The sequence below is a fragment of the Doryrhamphus excisus genome, chromosome 23 (assembly GCF_030265055.1).
Source record: "Doryrhamphus excisus isolate RoL2022-K1 chromosome 23, RoL_Dexc_1.0, whole genome shotgun sequence".
NCBI classification, from domain to species: Eukaryota; Metazoa; Chordata; class Actinopteri; order Syngnathiformes; family Syngnathidae; genus Doryrhamphus; species Doryrhamphus excisus.
The window spans coordinates 10,018,233-10,039,709 of NC_080488.1; the positions used below are offsets into that span (position 1 = coordinate 10,018,233).

At 39.9% G+C, this 21,477-nt stretch overlaps 2 protein-coding genes across 4 annotated transcripts; both read left to right on the forward strand.

Moving 5' to 3' along the window:
* Positions 1 to 261: 261 nt before the first annotated feature.
* sncb (synuclein, beta) lies at positions 262 to 12,083 on the forward strand. The gene is made up of 6 exons (XM_058062912.1): positions 262 to 409; positions 1,183 to 1,316; positions 5,627 to 5,656; positions 5,822 to 5,907; positions 8,584 to 8,670; positions 11,280 to 12,083. Exons 2-6 carry the CDS (start codon positions 1,196 to 1,198, stop codon positions 11,307 to 11,309), a joined length of 354 nt encoding a protein of 117 aa, XP_057918895.1. The 5' UTR covers positions 262 to 409; positions 1,183 to 1,195; the 3' UTR covers positions 11,310 to 12,083.
* A 2,793-nt stretch (positions 12,084 to 14,876) lies between these two features.
* LOC131110141 (G protein-regulated inducer of neurite outgrowth 1) lies at positions 14,877 to 21,354 on the forward strand. 3 transcript variants are annotated; one of them, XM_058062903.1, is made up of 3 exons: positions 14,900 to 15,325; positions 16,497 to 17,912; positions 20,009 to 21,354. In XM_058062903.1, the coding sequence occupies exons 2-3, from the start codon at positions 16,527 to 16,529 to the stop codon at positions 20,063 to 20,065; spliced, it is 1,443 nt and encodes a 480-aa protein (XP_057918886.1). In that variant the 5' UTR covers positions 14,900 to 15,325; positions 16,497 to 16,526; the 3' UTR covers positions 20,066 to 21,354. The 3 variants fall into 3 exon arrangements, with proteins under 3 accessions (XP_057918885.1, XP_057918884.1, XP_057918886.1); XM_058062902.1 differs by having other exon boundaries at positions 14,877 to 15,325; positions 16,520 to 21,354; XM_058062901.1 differs by having other exon boundaries at positions 14,887 to 15,325; positions 16,497 to 21,354.
* The last annotated feature ends 123 nt before the right edge of the window (positions 21,355 to 21,477 follow it).

Below are 21,477 nucleotides of genomic sequence, written 5' to 3' on the forward strand. Positions count from 1 at the left end.
GACCCTCGTGAGGAAAAGCGGTAGAAAATGAATGAATGAATGAAATAAAATAAGCTCTGCTTCTTCCTGCTCCTTTTCAGGCATGTTAAATTGCACTGTTGCTTTTGAGGTTCATGAATGTAACTTGATAAACATGTCTGAAAGAAAGAAACCATACCATAAAACAATTTATGTGATGTCTTTACGATAGTATTGATTCAGATGGATAACGCCCCTGGTATCGATTGTATCGATGTTGGTATCGACTCACCCCTAGTGAAGGGGGCGGTCCCTGTTGGTGGAGATGATCGTGAGTAAGGCCCACTATAGTGATCATTAGAAGATATATCGCTGCCCTTAAAAGACGGTGGTTGGAATCAACCGTGCGGCACAATCACGAAGGAGACAAGTCGAGGCTATTTGTAAATAGGTAAGAACATATATACATATTTAAATGATCGATATTTTTTGTAAATGTATTTTATTAGTATTTCTTAGCGTGTCCGGTTGTCACCATTTGAAGCTTCTAAGTCTGCAAGGTGAAGCAAAAGCAAATTAATTCGAAATAAGACGACTTCATCTAGATTCGAATGCTTTTCGTTGCTAATTAAAACTGCTATCAGTTGCGGGTGAGAATCGCTCGACGGCATCATGATCGTCTTCGTCTGCAGCATCGCACGACGCAAATTTGCACGTTTTATATATTCACTGAATGTGTGCAAACGGAATGAGATGGCGTTTTAACACCGTAATGTGTGTACATATGGCATCGTTCCCATCCCCCAGCAGTAAACGGCACCTCTATGAATATTCCGTGCAGCCCCCATTAAACAGGCCCTGCTTGAATGGAGGCATCTCCCTACTACTGAGAGTAGCATTTCAAGTCAGCAATAATTAATGACCTCCTGCGCAATTAACTATTTCATTAAATCTTTGTCATCTTTTGCATATTTAATACACGCACAAGGAAAGGGCCTTGAATGCAAGAGTGAACAGTGCGTTTATTCCTTAGTCTGATATGGCCGGACTGCAGTTGACGGCATCCACCGCAGGGGGCGTTGTTGCTCCCATTTTCCCATCCATCTTTATTGATAGTTTTTTTTTATCAAACACTACAGTCAGGATTGTTTTAATGACATTCTTATTGGTAGGAGCCATTCCATGTCCTGACATTGTGAAGTGTATTTCCTGTCTTATCTACAGTTTCTCCGCCAAGATGGATGTGTTGATGAAGGGTTTGTCCAAAGCCAAGGAGGGCGTGGCTGTGGCCGCTGAAAAAACCAAGGAAGGAGTTGCAGTTGCAGCCGAGAAGACTAAAGAAGGAGTTATGTTTGTAGGTAAGTCATAAAAATCATACTATGTGACCTATATCTGTGGACCATAACTTAGGAGTTATAGAAACACAATATCTGTTATTTGCACATCATTGTGTCAATTATTAATTCACCCACATAAGTGATCAATGCCTGTGTTTTTTACTAACGCAGACGGTGCACTAAGTCATTAATTATTGAGGCTGTTTTAACAACCAGCTACTAAAATAGCATGAATATCAGTAGTTTGTAAGATGTAGTGCACTGTAGGGAGGAGTAATCCAAGATGATGCCATGCTCCAAATGTCCTTATGGCCTCTCGCTTGACTTGACAGAGCTACAAGCAAGGAGATGGTGTGGGGGGTTGGGGCAGCGGCAGCGCTTGCCACATGTCTGTGCGCTGGATGGGATGGCAGGCAAACCAGCGAGCGTGCAAAATGAATGTATATGTCACGTTTTCCAGCATAAGACTACCGGAGAGCTTTATATGGGGGTGGAGTAATGGCCGAGTCTGGGGTTAGCGTGTAAACACCCTCAGGCTACAATGGAGCCGCACAGCTGAGGAGTCTTTTACAGTCTCGTGTCATTCTCATACCACTGCAAATATCATGTAACTCAGGGGTGTCCAAACTTTTTCCACACACTGAAAAATGCAAAAATGTTTAGCGTTTTTGTTCTGTTTTTTTACATTTTTGTAATATTTTCTTTTAAATTGTATTTCTACATTTTGTCGTGGGCTGCAAATGGCCCACAGGTTGCACTTTGGACACCGATCTACTGATTTTACTGTACCTGTATGCAACTTTGAATAGCATTCTTAATATATGATAAAAAAAACATGAAGAAAAAAGAGCTCTTGCATGGTATGCATAAAAAAAACTCCAAGTTGATTTGATAATCCCAAGTTTTTAAAGTCAGATTACGTTGATGTCTGTAATTATTGTCTTCATCCGGTATCCTCAGAGCACCGAATGGATAAAAACTGTACGGTTCAGGTTCTCTTACAAGACTTGTATCTTCTAGTCTGAGCAGGCTTCATCAGCTCATGTTGAATGACAGCTCAAATCTTGGATGAGAGGCAAAACATCCTCTAAGACTACCTGAATAGTCCTTGCTCTGAGATTACGATGATGTTTAGCATCCTGAGCTAAGCCTTTATATCAATGGGGTAGGCTCATGTCAGGACCCAAATGGATCACGGACTGCCAGACTATTATACTGTAAGTTATTGTATTGATATTTAAAGGAAAACTGCATTTTTTGGGTGGGAATTTTCATCCACAACCCTAATGTGAGACATGAACACATATTTTCTGTGCATTATAAAGATATAAAAACAGCTAAAAAAAAAAGAGGCAGGTAATGGGAAACACCAACTGCGCCCACAAAGCCGACTATTTAAACACTTGATATGAAAGTTTATAAATCAAAATATAAGAGAATTCCTCATTTTCTGTGGAATGTTACACTTATAAATGGTATTCATTTTACAGTTAGTTTATATGCCAACAACACATGCACCTTTATGACAAATACAGTATTTGATTTTTGCATTGGTTGTATGTTTTGTTAAAGGCTGATTTTACAGAAGACGTCCATATCTAATTTACTTAATTGTTTATGAGGCATGAAAAAAAGTCCACAAAATGAAAAATAAATATGTTTAGAACTAAAATGACCCCTTTGGACGGGGGAGGGACCGGCTGGCACAACATGTGCTTTCATGGCGGTCTCCAAAAGTATCCCAATAATACCAGAAAGGTCTTTTGAAAAAGAGTATTTAGAGGCGTGTCCGTACAGAGTACACACAGTAGATGCTTATTTTGATGTCCATATAGTGTAGTAGGTAAGGTTGCATTGTGTGTTCCATGTGTATTAAGTTCTTTATTAGTATTGTTTACACTATGAGTGAGTTGGGTGTTTGGGTTAGTAACATCCTGTTCCTTCGTGCAGCGTATTATTTGCATATTTGCATAGCTAGTAGCTACAGTTGCAATAAGAGTTGCAATACATACTATTTGTGGAGGGAAACACTGCTATAACAGGGTCAGCCATATTGTACTGAGCAACCTAGACAGAAGTGTGTACCACCCAGTTCTGTTTATCAACACAATTGTATGTTTAAGCCAAAGAAAAAGCAACTGGAAGTTAGATTTCTCTGTGTTATGTCAGTGGGTTTTTCCCATCAGGAGGCCCAAAATGGCGCATTGTACCAGACTCTGTCATGATATGGTGACAGTTGTTTCAGGTGCATTGTCAGACGGATCTGCGGTGAGGTCTTAGCTGAAATCTAATTACTGTTTTGGCCTGTCAATCACGAGCGGTAAACATACCAGGCTGCAGTCAAAACACACGCAAGCTCATTTTCACATCCTCTATGCTCGTCTCTCTGCTTGTGTTTCGGCCGCGGTGCACAAAATGGATCAGCATATCCACAGCACGTCTGTGTGTCTGCGTGTCGCCCCAGAAAGCTACGTGCGATTTACTTGAAGGCCCTTCTTGGAGGAGGGGTGACGGTGAGCTGAGAGGTCTGGGGACCAACCATCCTGTGACAGCCCCTGCTGCTGCTGCCAGAAACAGCATGTTTACTTGTTTTACAGTATATTGATATTTGGGACAGGATTCAGCTACTATTATTGTTGGTATAATGATTCGAATTTAATGATGCTATCAGAAGTAATATTTCAGCACATTTAGTGCTTATCCCGAGAGGTGTATTTATTATTTTTTCGCCTCATTTTGGTTAATGAGCCACAAAACACAAGAACTACAATAAACTTACTGGTAAATGAATACCTAAGACAGCACATTAAGGGACCCAAATCTAAAAAAACACACCAGGACTTAGCTGAGACAGAAAAGTCTTGTATTTTTTTGTGATAGAAATAATTTGTGGTGCTGTAGTTGTTCTTTCTACGCACTCCCCTGGCTGGTGTGTTGTTTTCACATGGTTGCATTTCCTAGATGTAACTTTGCTCCAAGGCTGGCTTTTGTAGAAAAAAAAAAAAGCATCGCAGTTTGGCCTTTACTCTGGATTTTAAAGGTCCTCAGGGACCAATAGTGCATGTGGATGCTACCCATTTGAGGGCCCTGTGTGATCAGCGTAGTAGTAGTTTGGCCAAATAGCAGGATGGAGCAAAGTGCAGATGGATGAGAGCTGCCAAAAGGTCAGACAATTGAACAATGCTGTGGTTGTATTGTAAAGCAGTCTAATAAGTCTCTTAAATAGATTGCTCCCTGGTGCCTCGGGATATGCGGATAGTTTTGGTGGAAGTCTTTAAATAACCTTGACAAAAATAAGAATTGAGCTCATTCTTAGGACAGTCACATCAAGATGCATCTGTACAACCTCAAATTCCTGCTTTTAACAGCCAATTTAGGAACTTAGTTAGAAACCAGTGCTGCACCTTTGTGTATGTTTTATCTTATTTCTATGATTATGCTGACTATATTGATAAAGATGAATACAGGTGTGCTAGTTCATGTCCAGAGGGCTCTTATAATGTTGACAAACATACTTAGAAGGGTGTAAACAGGTTATCTGTGCTCTAACTACGAAAATATTATGGGGAAATTCATTTGTGACAGTCAGGTCTGGAAGCCATTAACAGCGATAAACGAGGGATTTAATACAAAATACAACAAAGCCAACATACTCAATGTGGGAGTAGCAGGTACTGGCTGAGTTTGGTCTTCAATTGGCAAAAGTTACCATGAAAACGTACTTTTCTGAAGCAAAAAAAAAAAAAACAGGCAATATGACAACAACTGGGCATACTATGAGAAAGATGGTCCTACTATTAAATGTCCAAATAGAAGAAGAAGTCACATGGAAACAGGAGTTCAGAACATTCAGAGACATTCTCATCCCATTGAAAATATGTCCAAAATATATATATATAATACCCTAATGGGCTGCCAAGTGATGAAAAAATGCAATCAAATTAATCAGTTTTCAAATTAATTAATCACCATTTGCACCTATGTGTGAAATATGTCAAGTTTTCTGTATTTCCTGAACAAAAAAGATACATGACCGGACTGGATTATATATATATTTCTGTATCAACAGCTCCAAAATTGAAATTTAGCTAAAAGATACATAAAACATAAACAGAAACATAAACAATGCCAATCTCTTTATTATTAGCGTAGCATTTGAATCACACATGTTTTTCTTTGTCATTCAGTTTATTTAAACCACATATGCATGCATAATAAAGACGTTTCGGAGTGTTAGTTCAACCCCCTCATACCCTTCCACGCCCCCCCATGGTGCATTTGTAGTCTATATGTGTCCTAACCTTGTTTTTTTATGTTTATTATTACCTCAGGTAACAAGGCCAAAGACAGTGTGGGTACAGGTGAGTTTTCCCCTTTGTTTAAATGTTGCCATATTCCAGTCCAATTGCTATAAGTCTGCAAAGAAGACTCATGGCTGCCCTGTTATGAAGTATGCATGCCCATATCAGAAACATGAACATTTAACATTTTTTCAGACTACAGTGCCTGTTTTTGTGTGTGTGTAGTGGCTGAGAAGACAACTGGAGCGATGGGGAACATTGCTGCTGCCACTGGCCTGCTGAAGAAGGATGACTTCCCGTCTGACATGAACGTAGGTGCTCTTATTGTGATAAATACACTCCAGACGCATCTTAGCTCACATGGTCAATATTTAATATGAACGTTAATGAACATACAGTAATTGTCCTAGAAAGTACCAGTAGACCAGAAAGAGGACGAGACAATAGTTGGAGAGACCAACATTTGAAAACTCATTATACTGTGTATAACACCTTTGTGTTTAACATAATAATTTGGAGTACATGAGAAAGTGGAACAAACGTAACTCCTTTTGACCACATGATTATATGTTTTATATGTATTGTATATTGCACAACATAGCATCATTTCATACTGCGGAGTTTATTGTTGTTCAAAGAACAGTATGAGAATCGTAACACGTATTGGATTCCACACTAACAGCATTAATGGTGGACAAAGATGATGAATGCTCATCGTCCATGATGATTGGGAGGATGCCTACAGCCGCATTTATTAGTTATACACACATGTATTTCAATATTTTTATGCTGTATATTCCACACCTTTAGAGTATGTTTATGTCAAAGAGTCGAGTCAAATCTGGAGTCTTTTTAAAAATATTATTTACTTTAGTGTTTACCACATTTTAACATTATTAAATTTGATAAATACACTGAATGTCTTTTGGAATTGTTCTATTTTTAAAATAAGACCATTTTGAACGTAGCCTTATTCATAGAAAATAGTTAATAAAATAGTAATAGATGCACAATTCTATGGGAAATGACATAATAACCTTTACATCGAACGTTTTGAATGGGGGCGCATTTTACTTAAGTCATCAACCCATAATTCAAGTCAAGTCATTGATGTCTAGTTTCAAGTCTTTGGCGTTATTGTCAAAGTCATCAAAATTGTGACTCGACTCCACACCCCTGATTATACGTGACCATAAATCTCATCCACGCATGGACTGGATTGTTGCCGTGAATGACCTCGCCGTGAATGACCTCGCCATTCATGCGTTGATGTTGTTTATCTCTGGTAGGCCGTACGTGAACCAGAGAGGTCCTCGACCTTTTCTAAGCTTTCATCCTCACAGTCGGACCCCCTCCGCTGCTTTCACTAAGCTAGTAAATCTAACACTTTGTTGGATTGGCTTGTCTAAAGGGATCAATACGACTGCTTACAGTATTTCGACATGCTGGCAAAAGCGTAAACATTTCAGTGGCCAGAACATGGTACATGCACAGCGAATTGTTATTTAGCTATTAAAATAACCCTAATATATTATATTAAATATATTAACACCTCTGGGTGCACGTTGGTGCTGTGCAGTTCTACACCAATGCAAAAAAAAACCAACATTCTTCATATAAAGATTGTTTCAGGTCGTCTTTTCGGTGGGCTCACTTAGCTTGCAGCAATAACACCGCCATGATTGAGCACTTAGGATTATGGTCTGTTCTCTGACCTAATTGACTTGATTAGTGGGTTTAAAAATAAGAGTTGTGACCCACTCAGCTTTGTATTCAGGTCTCATAGTTGCCCGAGCAGCCATGAGCAAACTGCTGAGAAAGGAAAGAGTCGCCTCTAATGTAAAATAACCCGACACGTCAACATGACGTACACACTGTATTAGTCACTTCATTGCAATACTGTACATATTACTGTTATTATATATTGTCACATCCATACTGTGCATGTTTATAATCTGTATAATCTGCAATAGCGATATTATAGTCATTTATATTCCTGTATATACAAGTTATAGTTTGTACATACATAGATCTGTCCATTTATAGCTCTATTCTACTACATTTATTTACTACTAAGGTACTTATAAAATTGCACTTCTGGTTGGATGCTAACTGCATTTTGTTGCCCTGTACATACAAGTGACATGAGCAATAACAATAAAGTTGAATCTAATCTAATCTATTGAGGTTATTGCAGGTAACTGCAAATGTTTTTCTGGCACTAAATCCTGTTAAAACCCCCCACGGTGGAAGAGTGGTTAGCATGTTGGCCACACAGTCAGTAGATCGGGAAGACCTGGGTTCAATTCCCGTGCAATTAACATGCATACATCATATTTGACCTTCAGCCCACAGTGTAGTTTGAGAAATACAAACAAACAAATATTGAGCAGACCTGAACAAAGAAAGGAATATTTTGAATGTTAAGTTGAGCTTCAAAGCTTCTGGCAGACCAAATTTATTTGTATGTACTGTGAGTCCACTGTGAGTTGAATTATCACCGGAGTAAGTTACCGGACTGAAGAATATCGAGAATGTCTTTTGGTTGTCATTAATGCAGTAGTACCTTAGCATATGAGCGTTCCAACTAATGAGTGTTTTTTATTGAGTCGTGTCTCGGCTGCAAGCTAAAATATGGACGATGAGCTGCTTGTGACCGGCAGGCATAGCCAACGAAGATAACTAGCTGTTTGGAAAGCTTGCGAGTATGTGGGTGCAGAGCTGTAAGTGAGCGAGGCAGGGAATTTATTTGCATTATTATTATTTATTATATATTAAACACCTTCAAATGATTTCTCCGCAATGGAAACAAAGCATGTTTTCAAGGTTTGCAAGTCTGCACGCTATACTAGTAGTTGTACATCACTGCAAAGCACAATATTGACCGTATGAGTAAGAAGCTACATGTATCTTATTGTTATCCGGCTACTGTGTACATGTGTTGCATATTAGCCCCGCCTTCATGTGTGTTCTGTCTCGCTCTGCAGCCTGAGGAGTACGGGCAGGAGGCCATGGAGGGCCAGTCAGAGGGAATGCTGGAGCCAGAAGGAGAGACATATGATGACACCCAGCAGGTGATCAGCTTGCAGCAGACACACACATTCAAACGTGCAAGGGTATTATCATTAATTTATGCGTGCTTTTTCAGCAAAAGTTCCTTTACGGTAGATGAGAAGCATCGGTATTCACCGGCTCAATCGCTCTATCCATCGTTCCGCCTTCTTATAACGATCATAATACTCGCTTTTCATAGACACTGTCAGAGATATTGACTTGTCTGTGATTTTAAAACCTCCTTTAATACAAGAAAGGGATAAATGACCCCGTATGAGTCATTACATTAATGCAAACAACAGCTAGTTAGATTGCTCTGATTAGAATTGCGCAATAGAAAGGATTAAAGCAGCACAATTGTGAAGCAAGTGTGACACAAATGGTTATTTTTAGAAATGACCGGTTCAGGGGAGAGAGACACCCATCCAGAACAAATTGCAATGAAAACCTTAAAATAGCTCATAAAAACGACCTTTTCGACAACATTTTGACTCGTAAGTGCGTTGATTTCAAGAAATATTTAGCTTTCTACTTCTAAGTTTGATTTTTTTATTCCCGTTTTCTGTGCTGATGATTAAAATGTTCATATTCATGTTCACTTTAAATCCGATTTTTTATATTACAATGTATTTTTATTCCCTCCCATCATGACATTATTGCATTCATCAGTTCCAACAGAATCTTCATGTCCACATTTCTGCCAGGCAACATCTCGTTCCAGCCATGTCCTCTTCCTCTCGCTCCTACTCCTGCATCTCTTTCCCCTCCCCCATCACATTCTACGCCACCATTGCACACACTCCCGCTCTGAATGGGTGTGGTGATGACGCTGACAGCCTCCATGCATTGTGGGTAATGTCAGGATCTCCCTGCATTGCTGTAATAATGGAGCATGTGCGCTGCTGCGGGGGTAGAGCGTGCATCGATGTATCGCATCGGTGTAGCGATGGAAAATGCGGGCGTTCGAGTTTAGCGGCGACAAAGAGTACGACACGTCGATAGAGGATGGAAATCTGTGGCGATAACACGAGGAGGCGTGTGCACAGATGAGGATAAGGATGCTGGGGATGAGCTCACGACTTGTCCTTGAGGCTCTTGTATTGCCTTGTGCTGCCCTCTGCAGGCTGTGCAGGGACCAGCAACCTAATGCGGTGACGTCATTACAGTACATGGGCAGACAATATACAGTACTACAGTTAATACATGGTTTCTACAAATATGAACCATGCATCATATTGGGAGCTGTTCCACCTTATTTACCAACACTTACCAACATACTATTACTATTACTATTACTATTACTATAAAGTATTCTAAATTGTATGTGATTGATGGGATGTTGTATTACCATGCGAAAATGTCAGAGAAATAATGGCATTTTTCAATAGACTACAAAAATTATCTACTTTATTAGCTCTTATCCTTACTGTAAAAGTTTTTTTCTTGAGTATTCATGAAAGCAAACCTTTTAGTATCTTTGTGTTTTAGGAAAAACACATCAGCTTTGACTTTTTTTCTGTTTGGTTCATATTCATTTGGTTCATCTAGGGCAGGGGGTGGCAAATATTTTGACTCATGAGCCGCATTGAGTTAACAAAATTGTCCGGGGGACCAAAACATATATTTAACACACACACACACACAATATTTTATGCTCATAATTTTCCTTGAATTATTTGTCTAATTTATCTGTAAAAGTGTTATACTATCAACTGTATGTTCTCGTGTCCCTTTTTTCGGGAGCACTTTAAACATCAGACCACATCAAACTATATCATTTAATTTTTTTTATTTTTTTTTTACTAAATAAGACATCTGACTTGCAAGTCATTTTCCCAGTTTGTATATTAAAAGTTGAAATACTTAGAAAGCAACTGGCAGGCCCGATTCAAACACTTGGTGGGCCACATGTGGACCCCGGGCCGTAGTTTGCCCACACATCAGGGTCCACCAATCACCTGTTTAATCTAAACTGTAAGCTTTAGATTAATCGACTCGGAAATGAATCATGAATTACTTACAGCCCTACATAAGAGCATTTATGTCTAGTGGATCTATTTTCATGGCGCAGCGCAGGGTGGCGCACCCCTTGCATGGGGTGCATCTATGCTGCTGTTATTAAAAGAAGTAGCGTAAGCTCGATGTGACATTAATGAGCCTAGGGAGGAAGTTTTGGTAATGTTTGAAATTATCAAAATATGGCAAGATAATATAAGTATTACATTTTATCAATGTACTTGTTCTTGCATGATCACAGCATGTAAATGAAATGATAAAACGCTATTGGAGGGCTTCGTCGTCGAAATAGATGTGTCCCAATGACGTGCATTGTTAGCTAGCCCATATTGATGCACAGAAAAGGGAACTAAATATGCATAGCTGACAATTTTCATAAAGTTAAGACCACATCTGTCCCAAACGGGGTTTATTCTTTGAACATGAATCCACCCATCCATACATTTTCTACACCGCTTGTCCTCATGAGCGTCACGGTTTGGGCGCACACCCTGGACTGGTGAATACGAATCCATCAAAAGCAACATAAACAGAAAAACCTGGTGCATAAAAGTAGTTGCATGATTTTCCACCACCAACATGTCTCTTCATGTTATTTTTGTTCACTTTACAGGAGAGCCAAGACTACGAACCAGAAGCATAAAATCATCAGTGCGAGCCGCCATTCAACCAGCAGCACAATAATATTTCTAATAATAAAAAGGACAAACGCTATTCCAATTATTCTCCTGTTGCAAAAAAAAAAAACCCTAAAAAAAAAAACAATTCCAGCTGAAAAAATGTTCTTCCTTCCAGACAAATCTTTTATGATTATATATTGTAAATGTTATTAATGTAATGTGTTGGGTGTCGGTATTTATTGAGCCGTAGGACCGTCCTCGCTGTCTCATTTCCTTGACTCCCTCCCAATGAAATGAGACCAGAAGAAGGGCTTGTGAATGTGTACTTTGTGTGTATCTGTATTTAGAAACGTGCAATAGATGTTCATCAACTTCCAATGAGACATTGGGAGCTGAAAAAAGTTACAAGTCCAAGTTGCAAGCAGATATTAATACAATGATATCCTCTTTTAAGTGTCGACAATGCCTGTTTGTGGGTTGTTTTTTTTTCTATTTGCATTTTCTTTTTGGAAATGTTTTTTGAAGTAAGAGTTTGTTTTTATTTTTTATCTTTCTAGTTGCTTGTGAAATCACTCCAGTAAATCTGTTGGACATGGACAGTATACATGTTTTTGTGTGGGCGTGTTTGTGTGTACTGACGATTTTAACAGCATAAAATCAATATATTACGTCTTGAAATCATAATGGTTGTCATATCAAAAATGTGCTTTAAATTACAGGACTTGTCAATAAAACGGTTTATGTGTTTAAGCCAGAAATGCAAATCCTCTGTAAATAAAAAGTGAAAAAAGAAAGGATTTGTGTTTATTTGTGTAACTAATTCGTTTATGAAACCAGTGTCATGTGATTGTTTCTCTTTTTTTTTTGTTTTTTTTTTGGGTCAGACAGGTCAGGATGTTTAGAATCTGCCGAGTCGGCAAAGGCACTTGGCATGACTGCCAGGATGCCAGTCTGATCGGGCCTCTTTCAGGTGGTTTTGTTTGGGTTAATCCGGCTGGAACGTGCAGGCTCACCAGTGTCGGGCTCAGACCGAGGGTATTAAACAGTGGTGCCGGCTACCCTCCGATTAGACCCATGCAGGGACAGAGAGAGGAGCCATGGCCTCGTTGAAGAAGTCCTTTGAGGGCCTCAAAGGCAGCGGCCACTCTGCAGTAAAAGGGGTCACAGACACTGCAGGTATATATATATATATTCAAATATATATCTATATATCTAGACCTCTGGCTTCCCTAATAGTGATGTGACTGATCTATTTTCAGTGCAGGCAGCTCAAGAGGCTGTGCAGCAGGTGGCAGACTCCTCCAAAGAAACAGCTAACGCAGGTACCAAGCACACCTACACACATGTACACACAATGTAATAGTCGTTCATAATGTCATTGAACTGCATTGTTAGACTATATGGTATCTTATTTAGTTATACGAGAGAAAAGCAAAATATTACAAACATGCTAGGTTAATTGCCGACTCCAAATTGTCCATAAGTATGAATGTGAGTGTGAATGGTTGTTTGTCTATATGTGCCCTGTGATTGGCTGGCGACCAGTCCCCATCACGCCCGCGACTCTCGTGAGGATAAAGTAGTAATTCCAATCCAATACACACAGTACAGGACTGCAGTATTTATTCTGCACTCCAACACACACTAACTGAAATGTGCAGGTTTGATGCCATACTACTGCATTTGAACCCACATGCTGCATCCAGTCAAATTACCGTTAAAGGGATAGTTCAGAGTTTTCGACATGACGACATCCCTGTCAGCATTGTAGTGCATCAATGGTGCCTTACCCCTCATCACCAACCTCCAATCGGTCCCGTGAGCCCACTTGTAGTTCTGTTTAGTTGCGTGCCCATCGTAACACTGCGCCTGTCCATTCTTGTGTACGTGAAGATGATCTTCTTCCACTGTGGAACACATACTCTAGTTAAACAACATGACAGAAGATGGCCAATTTTTATGATGCAAATGTATTAGTCTTTGAACGCATCTTATGTTGAGAAGCCAAACTATTTACTTTCGTGGCATAACCTGTAACTAACCACATCCGTGTGTCATTTACATCCAGATGATACTCATACCACATTATACATTTCCTTTGAATATGTCCAGGTTGAATAATAGTGGGTTGTATGATTCATTCAAGTTTAACCTTTAGAAAGAAAACAGTTATTAAAAACATATAATGAAAATGAGTCACGCTTAAATGAAGCAGAAATGAATGATGGATGCTAATGAGGTCAGGAAGAATTCACTGAGACCTGAAAGGTGTTTATTCTATTCAGTGTCTTCTTTTTTTCATAACATTATTAGTATTAAAAGGCTATTCACAAAACAGCTTCAAATAATGACATAATTTTTGAACTCAAAAGTTTCGACTGAATATTTATGTGCTGACACCCCAAACATACATTCTATTCTCACACACAAAACAATTATAATTTAAAATGAGCAAAAGAAAGTTTCACATAATTTTTACTTTTATTGGCCCCATGGCGGCTTATTTAGCAGTCACACGTAATCAAAAATGCACAGACAGTGAGTCAGCAATGCGTAGGGTGGCCACTCGATCCCACTGACTGACACAGTGTTACATTCAATATTTTACGATAACGCTAACATAGCTCTTTGGTCACACATATCTAATATTTGAAGTGCTAATTATGAATGATTTCCTTTTTCTGTCTGACTTTGGTGCAGTCGCTCAAGAGGCCAGCAAACAGAGTCAAGCAGCCATAGGAAAAGCTGCCGACAAGGCCACCGACGCCATTAAGGAGTTTGGACAGAAACTGGACACAAAATGATCCCTTCATTCTTCTTGCTGATCCCGGGATCATCATGCATCAGCAGCAGCAGGTTTTAGTTAAGTAAACATGCTGCTATGGGATCTGTAACAGTTGTAACATTCCAAAAAAAAAAAAAAATGCCTTTCCCCCCCACCGCTCTCACTTCATTCTGCATGTTTTCTAACCATAACAAATGTGTGACTATTTTGGGAAATAAAAATCGAAAGCAGCCCCCCCCCCTGCTCTTTATGTTTGCACAAAGGCTACGGAGAGCCCTCAGTGATGAAACATTACAAACACTTGCCGATAAGACGGCCTTTGGCAGGCTGACTGGAGTGTGTTGATTTCACCGTACACCTTGGCCCTCTTCAACACACCTCCTTCCATCACACTACACGGTTGCTAGGCAACAGAACTCTGTGGGGGTTAGCCATTGGCGGAGGCCTTTGAATTAGTGGTGAGAATACTTGTGTCAGCACACGGTGTTCCGGCCATGCCGCAGCCTACTACTGCTGTCCATCAGGACCTGGAAGACCCTCAAATAACATTCATGAACATCTAGACCAAGTGAGCACATTTAGTTCTTCTAAATGGGAGAGCATGAAAGGCATTGTGGTGCACAAGTGTTTCTGTGTGGGTGGCTTCCTTCAGCCTCCTTCAGGCTCTGTGCTCCTTTTCTGTGCAACACAACACATTCACCAATACCATATATTTTACTTCAAATTTATTTATCGTTCTTTTGAGATTCTTTGAGATGTTTCCATGCACACATTAATTCAGTGTTAATGAGATGTCTTCATCTTCTGCATTCCTCAACATCCCCTGTGATGGTTTTATCTCCACTTTAAGCATCTTTCAGTATTTCAACTATTAACATTGTTTCCCCCCCTCAAGACAGCTGCCCTCGTGTCACTATCATGGGTTAATTAGTACATTGTAAAGATGATCAGATGAGCGCTGAACATAGATTTTTTGCCCTCACATTGCCACTCACTATCAGAGCCCAAGCGTGGTTTCCAGGGAAACTGGAAAATGTGAAGCTTTTCAACAGGCACAGCAGCCACGGTTTTAAAGAGCGACGATTGCCTCAGACAGATTCTTCTAGAGACAACCCTGGAACCAGCACAGCAGTCAAGAGCAGGGAAAGAACGCCACACATTTCAGTGTCCATCAATATCAAGTTTGGACCATGTTTGACCTGAATATAACTAAAGGACTTGACGGGACTTCATCAGTCTGATTAGAGCGCTCAGGTACGTCTCCTGCTGTTTGTTTTATCGTGTTGTGCTTTTTTTTTAATTATTTTGACATTAGAATGTAATAGACTTTATTCTGGTGCATGCACTTAATACTTTAAAACTATTTGCATATCAGGGTTATCATATAAGACAATGCCATGTGGTGGATAATCAAGCAAACAGTCTAGTATACACCAGAACCTTCACAGTAAACACTATTTATCTAGTGACTGTTCCAATTTCAATACACCTCTTCTTGTCACGATGTGGGACTCGGCCTCCGTGAAAACTAAACAGCTTGTTTAGTTTCCTTCTATGCCTCAGTTTCTGTTTCCATGCCCTTATTTTGTAGCCACTTCCTTTGTTGTTCCTTTCCGTTCTCTCACTCTTTACTCGTTTCACACACCTTTGTCGGCTCGTTGTCATTTGTTTGGTTGGTTTGGCCAGTTGCTGTTGCCAGTTGCTGCGACCTGCATTTTGGTCCTGTTCTCTGCATCCTGGGGTCGCACATAAGCAACCGTGACAGGCTCAAACCTCCACTGTTATAAAAGCTTTATATTCTACGTGCAATGTTTTAATTAATATAATTTAAAGGGGACCTATTATGCTTTTTCCACTTTTCTGACCTATAAATGTCATTAGAATGTTGCCAAAGTTTCAGATAATGAGGTTTGCACATTTGGAAGTGAGCCCTGAAAGAAGTTTGGGATGGCTCAAAACGCTTGGTTTCAAAAAGGCGCGGTAAAACAGCCCCTTTGTGATGTCACAGAGGGGTAGACTTCCTTATGGTTCATCGTCAGGAAGTAGTTTGAGCGTGTGACCAATCACAGTGGAGTGGGCTGTGGGTGGAATAAATAAAACAGATCATTTTGGCAGGAAGTGCAAATCAAAGGAAATACAGCTGGAATAGGTGCAGAAGTTTTCTGTGCAGGTTATTGTGTGTAGCTGCTCTATAGGAGTCCACAACTCAATACAAAGGGTCGAAAAATGAGCATAGTAGATCCCATTTTACAATTATTTTAACCATTCCACATGTTAGCAATAATATAAGTATAATAAATCTAAAATTAAAAAAAACTATACTCATTCTATAATTGTTAGTATTGTTTTTTTGTTGTTCTTCTTATCATGTTTACATTTTTGCTTCAAACAATATTGATGAATGTTGATGTCTTTATCCTCACAGGAATATCTTCTACTTTCAATCAGGGACAAAATGGGAAGTCTGAAGAACGAGACGCAAGGTTTTGACAAAGAGGACGGAGAGCGTTCAAATGGCGACTCTATCCTTGAGGAACCAGTCGTGAGCACCAATCAAGAATCATCAAGTGAAGGCGGCGGGCAGACAGAACTGATCCATAATGAAAGCCATGCTGATGATGAAAGCTTGGAGGAAACAAAAGATCAAGCTCAGTCCGGGAGGCATGGTGACCGGACCGATGCGGTACCCGTGAATCCTGAGAGGCTCCTCAACTGTGCAAATGATACAAACATGTCCGAGGATAAAGTCTTGTCTCCTTTGCCATCAACTGTGGACCCCTCCGACCCGAATTCCCCGGCACCTTTTGGGCAGCACCATATGTGCACGCAGGTCAGCTTGGAGGTGGTCCAATGTCACTCAACAGCCACCAGCCCCATGACCCCACCTGAGGGGGGCCATTCCTTCATCTTCCCAAGCTCCTTGATGAAATCCAGCACAGTGGGATGTTCTGATAGTAAAGATGCTGAACTTCAGGTGGGTCAGCAAGTGGAGTTCTGCTCAGTGGCCACATCTCCGATGACTCCAAAGACGCCCTCGATCACAGCGTTCCCAGTACTTACTGGGAGTGCAAAGACAACAAGAAGTTCAGCAGAAGCTACCACTTCTCCGGAAAGCTCCACCTGTTCTGCTGCTGAGCCACGCTTGGAAGATAATAACAAGCGGTGTAAGCAACAACAGATGGGAAGTATGGACCAAGACATTACAATCCTGGTGACCCACTATGACAACACTCAAGGCAAAGAGCAGCAGGAGTCAGCCTGTTCTCCTGTAGAGACAGACATGGTCAAGATTGAGGAAAGTCAAGAAGGTCCTGATGACACAAGCATAAAATGTCCACATAACAAAATCCAAGAAGGAGACCAAATACATTCAAAGCCAAACATCAAACTTAACCAACTGGAGGAGAAGGATGTCCCAAAGCCTCCTCTTGTCCCTGAATCTCCAGCGCCTGTCGGCTGCCACAATATTCGCACCCAAGTGAGTCTGGAAGTGGTGCAGTGTCACTCAGTGGCCACCAGCCCGATGACCCCACCTGAGGGGGATCACGCCTTCCACTTCCCAAGTTCTAGCATAAGAAAAGACGCAGAGATGCAAGTGGGTCAACAAGTGGAGTATCGCTCTGTCGCTACGGCACCAATGACGCCAAGAACGCCCACCGTCACAACTTTTCCCGAGATCAGAAAAGAGCCTAGCATCGGGGAGAACATCGCGGAAGAGGAGGAGGAAGAAAAGCAAGAACAACTTGAGGAAAAAGAAGAAGAAGCAGCTGAGGAGAAATTAGCGGATGACACTGAGGAGGACCACGACTGCAAGGAGAAGAGCGAGGAGGTGGTGCAGGAGGTGAGCTGGGACGAGAAGGGCATGACGTGGGAGGTGTACGGGGCTGTGGTGGAAGTGGCCGTTCTGGGCTCAGCCATCCAGAAACACCTGGAGAAACAGGTGAAGAAGCAGAAGCCCTCGTTGCCTCCCCCTCCTCCGCTCAACCCCTCGGCCATACCTCTGACCCCCGAGGCCACCCAGGGGGGCGGAAGCCGTGCGGCCAAGAGGGGAGAGCAAGATGAGAAGGTGGGCCGGAACAGAAGAAACCCTTTTCGGCATCTGATGGAGAACATGCAACAGCCGCATTGTTGCTCTCGAGCGCACACCACAGAGTGACGTATCATGAGCCATGTCACACAGAAAAGGACTACATGATGCCGAAGTGTCACAAGGCGCTAACACGCCCTGTGACACTTGATTTTTGGGGGCCGGCTTTGTCCTGTGTCACTCACAAACACATAAGTTAAACTTACCATACATCGTGTTTTAGCCCTTTTTTGCTCTGCAGAATTTCGCCCCAAAAACACAATCTGTTCCGTGATTCCGGTTGACTTCCGAGTCTATTTTCAAAACAATGTATTTGACTAACATAAGGGGGGGTACTGTCGCTGCCATGAAACCGAAGTGAACCAAACATAAAGTAAAACTACGCTAGCTCTTTGATTGTGTTTACAGAAAAGGTTGTGAAAAATAACCAGGTCCTCATAAGCTTTGCGGTTGCTTCGTCAGTATTTTTACTTTGTTTTAATTTAGTTTATTCGCATTTAACAAGGACATTGTGCGAGCATATTAATCCTTACAAAAAGACGACATGCTGTACAACAGATTTAGCCACAGCTACTTTCCATCTTCTTCTGCAGAAAGTCGTTTACAAATATAAAATCAATAAAATGCAATCAATGAAACAATCAACATTCATACAGCATATCCAACAGTATATCATTTATAGCCATTCACAACAATTTCGAATGAAAACTACAAACAGGAACTAATGAAGGAAATACATTTAGAGAGTTCATGTTAGCTTAGTTCGGTCCTCATTAACTACTGTAATTTAGCGTACTTACGTATGTTCACTGCTGAGTTCCCAGTAATATTTTCTTTTTAAGTCATTCATACTCAAAATTGATAGGTTGTGAAATAGAAAAAAAATAGCACAGTATTTGTTTGCTAGCTTCGCTGGTCAGTTCCTTGCTAGTTGCTAGCCAAAATGTTAGCATCTGCTTTGCCATACTAATATGTGTAAGTAATGTATATTTAATGACTCATTAAGATATTGTACTTCAAGACATATGTGCATATGTCACAATAAGTTCCATAACCGGGAAAGTGACGTTAAAGAAGTAATTAGTTATAGTTAGTAATTAGTTATAGTTCCGCTATTGATGCAATATGACTCAAGGAAGTGAGACAGTACCAAAAAAGAGTAATGGAATTGCATATTATGTATTTCTCCTTCATTAATGTAATTAGTCACCATGTTGAATTTTTTTTAAAAGGAACTGGTAATTATTGAGAGATGTATGATGATATTGGAGTTACAAACACTTTTCCCCTTAACATAATGTACACTTCACGTGTATATTGTTGCCTTTTATACTACGTGTGTGATGTAGAAGCAACGCTAGTACTACCATCCTGAAAATGACTCTTTTAACTTGACAGTACCCTGAATTGACGTTTCAAAACAAGTTAAGTCGCTGCAGTACCTTAACTTGCCAGTGGAAAAAAACTTTATCCTCCCATTCGGATGCTTTTAACTTCTTACTTTATGCTTCTTCCCTTCTTAGTGTCAAACTTAGCAACTCTTAGAATAATTAAATTGTTAGTTATTGTTAAAGCCGCGGCCGTCACATCAGAGACGCCATAGCCTGCACAAGCGATGTGCAACATGATGTAAACAAAATTAATGTCAGACTGGTTGTCCCGTATAGCAATCATGTGACAAACGTCATCGTGAGAATGGATGATAGGCTGATGTCAAACTTTTTTTTTAATGCCATGCGATTATTAACTCACATTACTTATTGATGTCATTGTTAGCTATTCTCCTTTTAATGCCCGCCTTCCTACCGTGATCTTTCAATTGTCACTTTTATCTGCTTTTTTTGTTGAAGCACTTCAGACATGAGCATGAAACCATGGCAACAAGTTCCCTGTCTCCTGGTTGCTAACAAGCTGCATGGATGGAGGTGCATCAGAGAGTCACGGCCCTGAGGTCGATGAGTAAAATCAAGAGGTCATGTCGTGAGGGATATGAAATACAAATGGATGTAAATGTCAGTGCAGGCTTTTGTACGTGGTCTGGTATTCTGCTTTTCAATTTGGCACCATTTTCTGACTTGTTTTGTGGAAAAGTAAAGCACAAAAGCACAAAATCATAAAACGATGACTTCAGCTATGTTAATGTTTTCTGTTATTCTCACAGCAGTTTTTGGTTGTAATAAAGTGAATCTTAAATGTAGTTTAGTTTTCAGAATTGTTGGTGTGCAGACAATTAGAATCACATTTACGTTGAATAATTTATTGCACTTTTATACATTCATTTCGGTGTGACCAAATCTTTTCTGTGCTACTTGTAAAAGAACTCACGGAACACAAAGATGCAAAAAGACAGACATACAATCTCATGTCATCCAACAATGCAATACACTGTTCTCTTTATGTTTAAGGCCAGCATCACCGAAATTGTGTGCATTGTGCGTCGCTATTATACATACAACAGTTCATTTCAAAGAAAAACAGTTTTCAAATGATTGCTTTCTCACATACGGACAAAAAAATAAAGCAATTGCAGTGTGCACAAACCATTTGTTTTCACCTTCTTTTTATCCTGTTGATTAAGTGACAGCAAATACAGTTTTGCAGGTACTGTGACACCGGCATCTCACTATCACAGTTGTACTGCAGCCAGATGATATTTGTTTTGGAGATGCAGGGAAAGGATGAAACCAAACATGGATGAAAGAAATGCTACACAATATGTTAATAAGCTAAACATGGGAGCAGAGCCAGCTGGCCCATTAGTCAACTTCAATAACATATTAAAATTATTATTAATTCTTAAAATGGAAACACTCACTGATTCACATTTAAAGCCAATTTCACATTCCCACTAATGATAATAAATATCATTTTTGTTTGTTGTTTTGTATATAGTTGTGTATACAATAGGTATTTTGCATAGTTATTTTTTTGTAAAACATTGGTGCATATCGTATAACTGTTGATTGTAGTAGTAGATTTGTATTGTGTGCAAATTGTGTGGTTTTGATTGTTTGGTGTTGAATGTTGTATTGATTTTTTTATTACTATCATTATTATTATTATTATTTATTCACTTATTTACATGATTTTTATTTTGTGGAAAGGTATTAATTTATATTGTAGTTCAGATTTCTTTATTTGGAATTTGTTAACCATGTAAATTGGGTGACACATTAAAAGAAAAAGGTGAAAACAATGCAGAATATTCTATTTATTCTATTTATTCTATATTCTATTCTCCCAATTAATTCCAGAAGTATTTGGACAATGATGTTTATATGATGCGCCAACATCATGGCTTGGAAATAAAACAGTCAAC

Excerpts from the sequence above, each read along its gene's own strand:
- sncb (XM_058062912.1), top strand. The coding sequence starts at position 1,196 with ATGGATGTGTTGATGAAGGGTTTGTCCAAAGCCAAGGAGGGCGTGGCT. Across the intron at positions 5,908-8,583 it reads ACTTCCCGTCTGACATGAAC|CCTGAGGAGTACGGGCAGGA; the intron begins GTAGGTGCTCTT and ends CTCGCTCTGCAG. Across the intron at positions 8,671-11,279 it reads CATATGATGACACCCAGCAG|GAGAGCCAAGACTACGAACC; the intron begins GTGATCAGCTTG and ends TTCACTTTACAG.
- LOC131110141 (XM_058062902.1), top strand. The coding sequence starts at position 16,527 with ATGGGAAGTCTGAAGAACGAGACGCAAGGTTTTGACAAAGAGGACGGA.